We start from the raw sequence: 14,137 nt of genomic DNA, 5'->3' as shown, positions 1-14,137 counted from the left end.
TTGACGCAAAGGGGTGAGACTGTGTTGAACAGGTTGTTGACCAAAACATACCAGAACATACTGGACGAGACAGACTTCCCTTCACTCCACAGTGGGACAATACCACTAAAAAGACATCAGGTGAGGAAGGGACCAAAGAAAGACAAGAAAAAGAAGTCGCCATCATCATCATCATCATCATCATCATCATCATCATCTCACACAGTCAGCTTTGGCTATGGGCTCTGGGGCACCGAAAAGGGGGGGTAAAGGAGACGGATTCTAGGGGCCCATGATTGAGGGGGGCCCAGAGAGGCCCCTAATGATGATGAAATGATAATACAGTAAAAATAATGACGCCAAGTTATTAAAGCAGAAGTAAGTGATCTGGTGGTTTTGGCTAACTTCTTGTCAGCCGATGGAGTTAGCAGTCCCTGCCCTCGTCCCTACGTCACCACATTCACGTGCATCCGTTGGCTGCACACACAGAGAGGACCGCCCCTTTATGCCGTTCTCTCTCCTCATTGGATAAAGGTTGTAGGATACAAGGAAAGTTTTCTCCTCGGCTTACAGCAGAGCAGAGTGACTGACAGACCCGTGTTTCAGACCAAACACTCTATATACTGTAAGTGATTGCTGTCGGAAGATATTTAAGACTTACATTAACACAAATATTCCGCTTACTTCTGCTTTAACTAACATATAATCACAAATGTTTTATTTTCAATGTCCTGGTAACAATAACTTTATTGTTTTGGAAACATCAACGCCTGCAATAATAATACATTTTGCTACAGTCTCAAAACAATACAAAGGTGAATCTGTTATGGGAAATGAAAAATGAATTCCATTGTATTCAGAGTGCTCAGTTCTTCCCCTACTGTAGCCTACATGTCAACTGTCATGTTGTTCCTCTTTCACAAATATGGTAATGATAGTCAAAAATACCATTAAAATGCATAATTGTATATAAAATAGCATCAAAAAATTTCGCCGCTGTGTTGGGGCCCTGTAAAGATTCTTTTCATGGGGCCCAAAATCCCTAGCGGTGCCCCTGTATGGGCTGACTGTGGTGCCACGGCAGGCTGCAGCGGAAACATCAGCTCAGTCTGCTGCAAAGACAAATGTGTCTCTCTCTCCATCAACACGACTAATGGAGAAAGAGGTAAATATGTCAATGGAGAAAGAGGCAAACTCCATCATCAAAACCTGTGGAAGCAGAGATGCATCTGTCTCTGCCTGTTCCATCTAAAACTGACATACAACCTGACCCTGGTATGGATCCGACCGAAGAGACCATGATTTAGATTTCTGTGCACGATTATAAACTCATCATTGAAGACAAGGAGATGAGGATGGAACATCTGGAGGACCAGAACTACTTCATGATGATGGAGGCACAGCATCTATGACGAGACCAAAAAAACAAAAACACCAGTGATTTGAAGAAAAGTCCTCTCTCATGGAGTCTCTGAAGTACATCAAACAAGCTGCAGAAGACCAGAGAGAACAAAGAGGAAGATTTATTGAGGAAGCCATGGCTAAAATAGCCCTTCTCTCTGGAGGATCAGATGAGGGAGCGAAAACCAAAGAAGAGATCTCTGCTGAGGAGATTCCTCCGGCTCTTCAGATAAGCTGGAAGAGGACCAACCACATAGGGTCCCAGATACATCACCCATGGCCTCTTCTATTACACCCACCACCACTCTCTCTCTCTCTTTAACCCTCTTCTTCTTTAAAGGGACAACGAGGAGTTTTGGAAAGCCAAGTGTTTTCACACTACATTTCCCATGAGCCTCTGCGCGCATGGTGAAATTCTTGGACTGGACGTCTTGCCAAGAATGTTTTCATTCATCAAGAATGAAAGTCGGAGGTTCGAAGATAATCAGATACCGTCATAGTTCTGACCATAAACGGCGATTCGTCCGCGAAACTGAAAGTAGGAAACGCTGGTCGGCTCGCCCAGCATTTCCACCACTAATAATAATAACAAAATAACGATAGAGACAAAACGATATATTTATCGAAAATTTACTCATTAACAAGTGTGGGTAATGTAGATTCATCCACATTAAGGTGAGACTTTTTTATAACCAAATACAAACTCCTCGTTTTCCCTTTAATCTCTTTCTCTCTCTTTAACCGATCTTCTTCTTTCCTCTCTGTATATTTCTCTTCTTTAACATCCTTTCACAAAGCGACACAGTGGCAAAGTCATCAAGGCCTCACAGGAAGCTTCCTTTATTGACCTTATTGAACTTATAATGTGGGACCACTTTCAAAGCAACTGTTCCTCAGACACTTTTACAACCAGATGTCAGGACTTCTGTAACTTTGTGATGTCACAAAGCAGTCAGCACTCTTAGCTAGCCCCAGTCTGTCAACTCTGGTTGAGAGAGCAACATTTAAAGGGATAGTTCACCCAAAATTTAAATTTCACTCATTATCTACTCACCCTCATGTCGACTAAGAGCTGGGAGAAGTTTCAGAGTTATCCATGGCTTCTCTGAGTTACAGGGGGTCTCGGCGTAATAGTGCATGTCCATATAACGGTTGCAAATGGATACCAACTGTCTTCGTAACAAAAAGACACACCAAAAAACATCCAAATACCTCCATGCTGCTCGTATGTAATGTCCGTCTTGTATTGCAGCCCCGAAATGCGAAATTGTCCCAAAAAAAATTTAATAAGTCTATATTTCAAGCTTGTTTTGTAGCCGAAGCTTCTTGAAGCTCCTCTTCCTGGTTCGTCAAATTTTGACGAACGGGGAAGAGGACAGACCCTGGTTCGTCCAAATTCGTGAAGAGGAGCTTCCGCTACAAACAAGCTTGAAAAATAGACTTATTTAATTTTTTTCGGGACAATTTCGCATTTTGGGGCTTCAATACAAGACGGACATTACATACGAGCAGTATGGAGGTATTTGGATGTTTTTTGGTGTGTCTTTTTGTTACGGAGACAGTTGGTATCCATTTGCAACCGTTATATGGACATGCACTGCTATGCCGAGACCCCCTGTAACTCAGAGAAGCCACGGAGGACTCTGAAACTTCTCCCAGCCCCTTAGTCCACATGAGGGGGAGGAGATAATGAGTGAAATTTCAATTTTGGGTAAACTATCCCTTTAAGCAGTTTCAGATTTCTACAGCATGATTTTATAGAATGGGACAAATTCATCTCAAGATACATTTAATTGATAAGATTTAAAACTCTTCAACTGCCTAGAGATAAAGGGGGACTAGCCCTACCATGTCTTAAAAGCTACTATCAGGCTGCACAGTTAAAAACCTTGTGGTATTTATCCAATCCTGCCTACAGTGCGAGATGGAAGGACATTGAATGTCTCACATCAAATGCACATGTTCCAATACAAGCAATAATAAATGATAAAAAACTGAGGGAACATCTTCAAGAGGAGTTGAATCCTTGGCTGGGGTTATCCTTAAATATATGGTTTGAGATTATATCAAAGAACAATTGATTGAGCAGAGCAAGGTACTGCAATGGATCGCACATGATTCAGACTTCACACCAAACACAATAGATAGTAGATTCAGTAGATGGGAAGTGGGACCAAAAATATTTTGGGAGCTTTTTAAAAAGAAGATCATTAAAAGCTTTCAGGATCTAAAAAATCAATACGGATTGGAAATCAAGATTTATACAGATATTTACAAATGCGGCGGAGCAAAATATAAGAAAGTTCAATTTGGATGAACTTGAGTCTGGTATTATTAAATTATTCATTTCAGCTTATGATTCAGACCAGGGCAAGAAATTAATCGCAAAATTATATAAAGAAATCGAAAGATTAAAGGGCAAGAATACAACATATATAAAGGAAAAGTGGGGAAAAGAGTCGGGGAGGATGTTATCAGAGGAGGAATGGGGGTTGGTAAATGAAGGACAGTGGAAAACAACATGCTCCCTTTCATGGAGAGAATATGGCTGGAAGAACATTGTCAGATATTTTATTATACCAGCACAACAGAAGTCTAGAGATACACAATGCTGGAGACTTTGTGGGGAGAATAAAGGCAGTCATTTTCATATCTTTTGGGGATGCCCCTCTATTCTCCCTTATTGGCAGGAATTACATAAGAGTATGGAAAAAATTTTGAAAGTGAAAATTCCATTTACATTTGAAGTTTTATATTTGGGAAAAGAGAACCAGGAGATTACAAGGTCAGGAGAAAAATACATATTTCAAATAATGCTGGTGGCAGCTAAAAAGGCCATCACCAGAAAATGGCTTAAAACTGATGCACCAAGAATGGAGGATTGGGTCAAGGTAATGCTCAATATTTATAGAATGGAGAAGCTGACTTTCTCAACTAGACTAAAAACAGAGACTTTTAAAAATTATTGGGAAAACTGGGTTAATTTTGTGTCTCCATTGAGAACAGACTTTGTGCAGTTAAGGACAATGTGTATGGTAGATTACGGATCCCCTTGGTTCAGGCTACAAATTTGTTCATTGTTCATATGTTTATTATGTTTACCCTCCAACAGGAGAAAAGGGACGATGTAAGAGAGATGTGAAAATAAGGACAGGAGTGAAAAAGTGTTTCTTTTATCTCTTCAGATTTACTCTACGGTAACTTTCTTTGAGAATGTATGTTTATATATGTCTCTGCTCCCTGGCGGAGAAGTTGTTGTATACGGTTTGAAAATTGTATATGTGAAATGTTAAATATTGATATGTGGAATCAATAAAAAACGTTAATTAAAAAAAAAAGATTTCTACATCAATCTTTTTAGAGCTGTGCTTAGGTTGTCTGATGCTGGAGAGTAACACAGTTCCCTTAGAGTGGACCAAAAGGCGTTTGAGAAGGCAGACCAGTCAGGACTGAGCCAATCGACCTTGAACTGCACTGTACCAGCTGCTGTACAGGATCATCACTACGTCACCGTATAAAGTCCTGAACAGCGCAGCCAGAGCCGCCTTTCCTGATGTTGACATGAACACACACACACTTTTTTGTTACAAACTTTAGAACTAGGTGACTATGTTTCTACTTGAGTACAACTCCTGTGTGTCTGCAGAGCTGTTTTTGAACTCCATCATGCAGATCAGCAGTGTCTTGAGCAGAAAATGCAAACAAGGGCATCCCAGCCACCACCATCTCACTACCCTACGGGTGAAGAGACCGGTCTCCACCTACCACATCTCTTCCACTTCCATTCAGGCTTCTGTGTTTTCTCACAGTCCAAAGATGTGCGATTTTTCGGTTGATTAGCCATTTAAAATTGCCTGCACCCCTGCTCATGCTCAACGACTCAGACACTCTTTTGTTCCTGCAGCAGTTACATTTTTTAACAGCAATCACTAACCAGTGGTTGTTTGCTGTTTTTTACCTTCTGGAGGTGTATACTTATATACTTATTTATTTATCTTTCATTGTTTTTGAGTACTCTGTCCTAATCATGTCGATACAGCTGTTTTTGTGCAATGGTATGTTTATATTGTTTGTTAAGTGGATGTGTTTTTACTGGTGGCAAAGTAGTTTCCCCTTGGCGATCAATAAAGTTTTCTATCTATCTATCTATGTAAATCGCCTTGGGTATTTTGAAAGGCGCTATATAAATACGGGTTGTTATTATTATTATTAGGTGTGAATGTGGGTGTGTGAGGTTGTGCAATTCTCTATGTGTCAGCACTGTGATAGACTGGCGACCTGTCCAGAGTCTACTCCACCCTCAGCTTACACAGCTGATAAATGGATGGATAAACAAGAGAAGTCAATCAGGTTTAATTGGTGTAAATTACTAATACATTTCTTAAGTTATGAAAAATCAAAAGAAGAAAGTACACAATCCAGATAAATAAAAGTCTTGTTGACTAAAGAAGATACAAAATATTAAAACATACAAATCATTTATTATTCATTCATCATAAAGCTACGAACAATATAAAAATAAATGAGCACATCAACAAATACATTTTTTGACATTGACAGTCATTGATGGTCATGAACATACAACTAGTACAAATATTTGAAAAAAAGTATTTATAGTTTTTATAAATTTCTATTTCTTCAAACGGCAGAAAAAGAAGAAATGCATTTTGCATGCCATGAGCCAGTTGTAGGTCCAGAAAGGGGAGGGTCTGCGTAGAAACCTGTCCTGGAAAAGGTGAAAGGATAAATGAGTGTGTGTCTCTCAGTGTGTTTGTAAAAATACTCTCGCATAGACTGCAGGAGAAGTATAAACTCCTGTGCTTGCGGCTTAATTAAAGAGAAAACCATCACACGATATAGGTCCATTGCGATCAGAGGAGCCAACAGGCACATAGAGAGAGAAGGAAAGCACGGGGAGAGGGACGAGTAAAGGAGCAATTTGACAGCATTTGTTTACGGAAGGAAAAGCTTCTTCTTCTACTGTTTTCAACAAATTTGACTGCCAAAACCTCACCGCGCATCAGAGTGAATTTATTCGGATTAACTGCTAACTGCACGTTTTAATTCAGACCTGCAAACTCCAGAGAGTGAAAAAGGTGACAAGGTCCGAAAAACCAAACCAACCCCCCCCCCCCCCGGGAGAAAATGTTTGTGATTTTAATATGCAAGTTATGCTATTTGGAGCGTTCACAGTTAAACAGAGAGCAAATCTCTCATTAAAAAGACAGCTTTGAGAGAATAAGTACACCTCAATCAGGTGGGGTCAGCTGCAGAAAATGTTCACATTATTTGACTAAAAATTATGCATCAGTTTGGATGACCACATGACCTGTGGCTTTCAGCTTTCTATGATTATATTTAGCCTACTGTTTACAGCTGAGAATATCAGGTATTGTCCCCCCTCCATTAAATACAGTGCTGTGAAAAAGTATTTGCCCCCTTCCTGATTTCTTACTTTTTTGCAGATTTGTCACACAATGTTTTTATTTATTTGTATAATATTTTGATGGGGCAGCCATCTTGGGAAGGTTTTCACCACTGTTCCAAGCTTTCTCCATTAGTGGATAAAGGCTCTCACCATGGATCACTGGAGCCTGGATGTGAAGAGTGAAATTGAACCAGCTTTCCAAAAAAAATAAAAAGGTTTATCAAAGTTAGTTCATGATTTAACAAGAGGGGGCAATTACTTTTTCACATAGGATCAGGTAGGTTTGCATAGCTTTTTTCCCCTTAATAAATGAAATCATAACTGCATAACTCGCGCCTACATTGAAAGTATGTGAGCAAAAGACGCTACAGCTGAATGGCCCCGATGCACACACACACGCTTATCCAAGGCGCCTGTCATCATAGTTTTCTGCGTTCCACCGATACATCAGATAACTTCCCGCGTGTCGTTTCAAAATAAAAGCTGTCCGATATGTTTATCAAGACTCTATCACTCCCCCCCCCCCCCTTTGAAAAACTCCCCGGTTCTGCACGATTCACGTAAACGACCCAGTTGACCAGAAAAACGGCGATTATAGCCGAAAGGTGACTAGTTTGCAGGTATGTTAATTGGATCGCCTAATTTCGCGTCCATGTAAACAGTGAAGTTGGAATTTCAAATCAGAATAAGTTTAATCAGATAGGAAAAATGCACATGTAAACCTGGCTAATGACTCCACCAGTCTGAGGCTATTTAAGTTTAATTTCTTTTCTATCTAACGCTGTCGCACCATAAAGTCAGACACATCAACATCTGCACTGTCATTCATGTCAGGAACGAAACATCTATTTTTGTCTGGCTTCTGATGCAGCAGGGATGAATAAATGTGTAACATAATAGTCATCATGCTAATACTTAACTTTCATGGACAATGTCTATTTTTAAAACAGTAAATGTTTCGTGCCAACTCTAACTAAGCAACAGGGAGTTACGAGTAAAAAGAGTTGTTAACATTTCAAGACCTGTTCCATCATGGTATTTAAATTTAGTTTGTGTTTATTTTGTGTCAGTGTAGGCTCTTGAATACCTGAAGGTGCAACCACTGCTACTGAATCACGACAGGTGAGGTTTTGCCACTGGGATGGGCACCGTGGTTAGAACCTGGTTCTGGAAAACAAATCTCTGGATACGTTCAAAGACCCAGAGGAAGATGAGGAGGACGCTGACATACTGGATCCAGGCAAATTTGATGGTTTCCCAAAAGCCTGGGCGATAGGTGGAGGGAAAGGTTAAGGAAAAATGATAGAGGAAACTTCACAGATCAGGGGCCGTATTCACAAAGAATCTTAAGGTTAAAAGTAGCTCCTAAGGGCCGAATTTAGGAGCAACTCCTAAAAAAAGTGGGCGTGTCAGTCTTAAATTTAGGACTCCTAGTTTTTTAAAATAAGAGTAATTCACAAAGTATTTTATGCCTAAAAGTAGCTCCTAAGTCTGGGAGAGCTTAAAAGTCCTCGTGAGGACTCCTAACTCAGTAAGACCTATTCACAAAGAATCGCAAATGGCTGCAGCCAGGCAAATGTATGGAGGACTGCGAATTGCTGCAGAGGGGGGAGCTGGAGCACCTGCCCCTTTGCCCTTTGATACCCAACGTGCCTTTTTGTCGTTTTTTTTTTTTTTGGGGGGGGGTCATCTACAACATTTTCGCTATAAAACGGGAGGAGTGACAGTGACGAACTGTCCAATATAGGCGTCACTTAGTAAATAATGTGAATTAATATCAAAATGTGGGAAGAAAAAAAAACAGCGGCTGCTTTGCGAGTGTCCGCACCGACCCTCATTGCATTTGCACAGCGTCACACTGCTGAAAGTGAGACGCGACAAAAACTGTAGCAGAAAGATGCAGATGGCAGAGAGAAAGACAGAAAGTTCAGAGCCCAACTCGGCAGCAGAGACAGTGGTTTGGACTCGAAGCTGTCTGAAAAGCCCCGTCGGACCTGACGGCAAAAAAAAAAAAAAAAAAGAAAGTGGAGCGGAGCGGAGCGGCCGGCGGCGAGGAGGAGGAGGAGGGAGGGAGGGGAGGGGGAGGGGAGGGGGGGCGCCGCCGGCACTCAACTCAACAACCAATCACTGTGTTGAGCGCCTCGAATTCGTGCACGAGAATTGACGTAATCCATAGCAACGGGGCGTCACCAGGGGCGTCACTCTTACTCTGCTCTTAGTAAGAGTTGAGTAAGAGTCGACCAAACTTTTGCATTTTGCAACTGTTCAACACGTTTTTAAGACAAGCTCAAAGACATTGATGATAATGAGAAACAACACAGAATGTATGATTAATCCAGTTTGTAGATTTCAGTTTAGCATTCAATGTCATCACCAGACAAATCACTGTGCCCAAAGCAAAGAAAACAGACTGCATAATATTATCAGAATAATTGAAATGACTGTGAAATGAAAGCATTGTGGCATTTTGCACTATATGAGCATTATGTAAACACTTAAAAATGGACGAAAACAGACAACAATAATGTTGTTTTAATTACTGTGAAACTCCCCTGTAAGTGTAAAAGATCCATCTACAGATCCAACTACCGTATTTTCCGGACTATATGTATTAGTCTCATCTGCCAAAAAAGACGTCATGAAGAGGAAAAAACATATATACTGTAAGTCGCACCGGTTTATAAGTCACATTTATTTTTCAAGCATTTAATTAATAGCCGGGTCTTATACAGTATAATGGCTGGGGCTTTGTTTACACGAAAGGCCGACACCAAATAGCCTACTACAGGCTGGGTCAAAAAAGAAAAAAAAAAGAAAAAAGAAAAACAACTCCGTCGCCTGGAGCAAACTGAGGAGGATATGATCAGAAACTCTTTGTGGAGTGTCTGTGAAGACTGACGGGAGTGAAGCCGACCTCTCCTCTGCTTCAGAGAGGGACAGCCTTGCACTGTCGGACTGCTCCGTGTCCGGAGCCCGGTCGGGACCGGAGCAGAAACTGAAGACGGGCCGCCAGCGCATACATCTATGCAGCGCAGCGAGGAGAACAGCACGTGAGGAAGATGCAGATGAGCTACTGAATGAGGAGGGATTTAGAAATAAAAGCCTCGCTTCCCTCTTGTGGTCATAGCGTAGGCTAAATTTTTGATATATACGGCGCTTCTGAATATAGGTCGCATGGCCAGCCTAGAAAAAAAACGCGACTTATAGTCTGGAAAATACGGTACATCAAAATGTGTTAGAAACCACTTACTTCATATTTTTATGGTCGTATTACGTTTGAGTCTGACCTTTGTTAAAACAAACCCACTTTCCTGTATTTATCAAAGGATATCTAATGACCTCCATGGGGTAACGGATCTCAGCGTTAAGCTCAAAGGGAGAGTCAGCGGCGCGTCCCATCGTCCAGACTGGCATGGGACAGGACAGTACTGTGGTCACTGTGGTAGGAAAAAGAAAGCAACAGAAAAAAAGCTGTCTCATTTTACAAAGTGTAATGCTGTAGGATAAGCCGTGGTTCAACTGAAGTTGAATCTGGCTTTAATAACACAGACAACAAAATAACAACCTTTGTTAACTTACAGTTTCTGCTCTGGTAGCTCCTGATTATGCTGTCAAGGTCATAAGCACTCGCAAAAGGGCTGGAGTCATCAATCACTGACACCTGGGCACCAATACAGAGGAAAAACGAACAGAAAAATACCAAAACTTAAGAGAAATGTGGTAGTATACTGCGGTGAAATGTTTGTACTGTCATTATTATGAGGGCTTGAATGAAATTGCACATACTGGTATGCTAAATTGTGGTATTTGATTGAAAACAAAAATCGTCTTTGTCTTGTGCTTAATTGTAGATATTCAGGGGCCTCATGCCTCGCTGAATCTGAAAACATTTGTATCATGTTAGTGAGGTAAGATTTGACAGAGATGCCGAAAATACAAGATACAGCAATTTGCAGCTCTGAGATTTTAAAATAAGTGTCCATTTTCTGTGTAACCATCCCTGCTGCTGCTGCAACCATTCCTGGCTGAGTACTATCTGATTTTCTTTGTTGAGCATTTTTTCATGCATTCGGCTTTGTGCTAAGCTGCAGTTATCTGTCAGGCTTTGCCCCATCCTGGGAGCCGAGTCCTTAAAGGGGAACTATGCAAGCTTTTTAACGCTTTTTAATGAAGTCGGAAAGAAAGCAATGGCTAACGTTATATATGGACATGCATATTTGCATAGTCTTATTTGTCATAAACAAGAGATTACAGGTTATGGGGCACGTATGTGTCACAGTGCCACAGAGACGAGAGCTGGGACACCAGGTCAGAGGCACTGATCTTGCAAGGTTGGTTTTCGACCTAGAGACGCTAGGTGGAAGGCAGAGAGCCTCCATTCTCCCTCGTAACAAGTTGTAAGTCATTTATTTATGTCATCGTAATTACTCATCATAATTACTGAGAATGTAGCATAGTTAAGCTAAAAAGCCTGCATAGTTCCTCTTTAATAGTCTGAGTGTATATCAATAGAATACTATTACATACTAATCATAGGTGGAAAGGGCTCTGATTTAATTTACATTGGCACAAACAGTAGACACGGGAGACACTGAGAGAAAGATGAGTCTGTGTCCTCTCACATTGTAAATGTTGTACAGTCCCCGATGGGGCAGGGGTATCCTCTGCTTCAGCCTCAGGTCTCCACTGATGAACAGTTTAGCTCCAGGGACAGAAGAAGAGTGCTGCGCATAGGCCAGGCTCTGCATCACCACTGTGGACATCCGCTGGGAAAACACAAGGGGAAAATATGCTTTGCTTTAGTTGGAAAATTGCCTGATATCCCACTGCAGATGGCAGTCAGTGCTGCCATGCTAGCATACACACAGGACAGAACCGTGGCTCAGTCCTGAGGCAATGCAAGCACACTGTACTACAGCTAGGAAGTTAAAACTGATACATAGTATAATAGCTGTTCATACAGTAAATAAAACTGGCTAGGAGCCAATGTTGTATACAGCAACTCTGGTGCAATGCATTTCTGTCCCTGAATCGGTGCAATAGCTGTTTATGAGAAGACATGAATGTGAATCATAATGCAATATTTTGACAATCCCCCTATTAGCCCACAAGTTGAACATTTATGCATAATATGACATTTACACAATTTACATGGGCAACAACTTCAACAGGACAAAGTAATAATGTAGCAATGATTAAACCAAAACACACTGACTTCATCACTGACTGTAATTTCAGTAGTATTAGCTACAACAAGACCTGAATTTCAACTGAGTTTAAGTTGACTGAAATAACTTTCTAGCATCTGGTGGAGTGTGCAGCTTTTTTAATGGTTGTTCCGGCACATGATGCATCTAAGTTTCACACTGGAGAGACAGACACTGTGCATTGCAGTGTAGTACGTACAAAGAGCTGGTAGCTGAAGGTGAGCAGCAGCTGGATGCTGTACACCTGTTCCTCTGGTTTTAGGGGTAACTGCAGTTGAAAATTCAGGATGTCCAACTTCCCATCTTGGTTTTGATCCTCTTCTCTCACCTACAGTGCGAGTTATCCCACACAAAAAACATACACAGAATAGTATACAAGGAATCCAATTAAAGACGTGTCTGTGTAACTGACAGTGTTAAAACAGCAATATAGTGCCTTGCAAAAGTATTACCCTTTGAACTTTTCCACATTTTGTCACGCTACAACTACAAACTTAAATGTATTTTATTAGGATTTTATGTGATCGATCAAAACGAAGTAGCGCATAATTGTGAAGTGGAAGGAAAATGATACGTGGTGTTCATGTTGTTTTTACAAATAAAAATCTTAAAAGTGTGGCATGCATATGGATTCAGACCCCCTGAGTTAATACTTTGTTGAACCACCGTTCACTGCAATTACAGCGGCAAGTCTTTTACCAGCTTTGCACATCTACAGACTGACATTTTTGCCCATTCTTCTTTGCAAAATAACTCCAGTTCAGTCAGATTGGATGGAGAGCGTCTGTTCCCTCCACTTCACAATTATGCACTTCATCACTTTATCACATAAAATCCCAATAAAAATACATTTACGTTTGTGATTGTAACGTGACAAACTGTGGAATATTTCAAGGGGTATGAATACTTTTGCAAGGCACATAAAGTGATACTTATATGGGACATTTGATTGAAGCACAGCTAATATCTTCTCACAGAGATAGCAGGGATGCGGAGGTTGGCCCCCAGCATGTTGTTCAGATGGGGGAAGGTGCTCCAGGCCACGTAATTTCCTCGAGAACTGGTTGCTGCCACCAGTAAAACCTCGTACTGGAACCTCACCACCGGCTGTTCCTCATAGGTGCTTCTCTTTACCCAGAAACCTGAAATAACGTGACATTTAATAGCAAGCAAGCGATAACATAGGCTACAGGCACATGTCGGATATCCTGCTCGTTCAGCACCAGCAACAGTAGCAGCGGTCATGTTGGCTCAGTGCTGTAACGTTACCTTGGCTCCTGTAAGCAACCAGCAGAGGTGCGATGTATGTTAGGCACAAAACCACAACAAGGAAGAGAGTAGCTTTCGTGCAAACGCTCGTCTTGTATCGAACCAAAGCCGGGTGAGAGTAGACTTCATAGAAAGCCATGGGTAACGACGTAAACAACGTCCGTTCAACAACTGTCAGTGTTGTGTTATCAAGTCAGCCTAGCTTACTGTTCAAGATAGCATCTATGCTAACTGACTAGAGGCGCCTGTTGGGCTAACGTTAACAAACTCTTAGGGGAAACAAAAATACCAAATGAACAGATTAACCCTTGTTTAAGTAATATCCATCAATCGAGGTTGAGTACGCCGTGTTCTGTAGGAAAAGCGTAGCGCATTAACATGCTACGTAGATTAGCCTCCTAGCTAAGCATCATGCACCGCGCCATATTTAAGCTGAGTTTAGCGTCTCCCAGTTACCATGGCTGCCAGTGGAAGCGCTCGTGTTGCATTCAGGACCTCGGTGAAAGTGGAAGAATTCCGTCGAGATGATTGAATGAGCTGCTGCTTTTTCGGTTTTGTATCACTGTGGTTAATGTGTAATTTTTTGTAATTTTCTGTTGTTACCAGTATTTGCAAGACATTGCAAATGCTGTTTGTGACAACTTGTCCTCAAAAGAATCTGGTTGATCATCGTGACAGAAAGAGGTTTTTTTTTTTTTAGTAGGCTATGAATCTGTAGCCTACTATGATTCTATATGAAATCTTCCAGCATTTCGGCTGACACGAAGCTTTTTTCATGCTAAATGATTGTGGGTCTGATTGTCTCTTTCCTTTCTTATTTTACTTTTTTGGATAGTTTCCGGAAATACCTGAA

At 41.1% G+C, this 14,137-nt stretch overlaps 1 protein-coding gene across 2 annotated transcripts; it reads right to left on the bottom strand.

The window, feature by feature from the left end:
• Positions 1–5,841: 5,841 nt before the first annotated feature.
• On the bottom strand, positions 5,842–13,722 carry tmem231 (transmembrane protein 231). Of its 2 annotated transcripts, none has more exons than XM_085778331.1 (8): positions 13,285–13,722; positions 12,991–13,157; positions 12,215–12,343; positions 11,431–11,574; positions 10,388–10,469; positions 10,140–10,245; positions 7,896–8,084; positions 5,842–6,101 (listed from the first exon to the last, which is right to left on the bottom strand). In XM_085778331.1, exons 1-7 carry the CDS (start codon positions 13,421–13,423, stop codon positions 7,922–7,924), a joined length of 930 nt encoding a protein of 309 aa, XP_085634457.1. In that variant the 5' UTR covers positions 13,424–13,722; the 3' UTR covers positions 5,842–6,101; positions 7,896–7,921. The 2 variants fall into 2 exon arrangements, with proteins under 2 accessions (XP_085634457.1, XP_085634456.1); XM_085778330.1 differs by having other exon boundaries at positions 5,969–6,106.
• Between the last annotated feature and the right edge of the window lie 415 nt (positions 13,723–14,137).

The sequence above is a fragment of the Trachurus japonicus genome, chromosome 6, assembly GCF_045865225.1.
Source record: "Trachurus japonicus isolate A0001 chromosome 6, Traja_1.0".
Lineage (NCBI taxonomy): Eukaryota > Metazoa > Chordata > Actinopteri > Carangiformes > Carangidae > Trachurus > Trachurus japonicus.
Note: the sequence above shows the minus strand (reverse complement) of the source record. Positions and strands in the feature narration are given on the sequence as shown.

Coding starts and splice junctions, on each gene's coding strand:
- tmem231 (XM_085778331.1), bottom strand. CDS start 13,423: ATGGCTTTCTATGAAGTCTACTCTCACCCGGCTTTGGTTCGATACAAG. Junction 10,470..11,430: donor GACTGTACAACATTTACAAT/GTGAGAGGACAC, acceptor ATTGGTGCCCAG/GTGTCAGTGATTGATGACTC. Junction 10,246..10,387: donor GAGCTACCAGAGCAGAAACT/GTAAGTTAACAA, acceptor TTCCTACCACAG/TGACCACAGTACTGTCCTGT.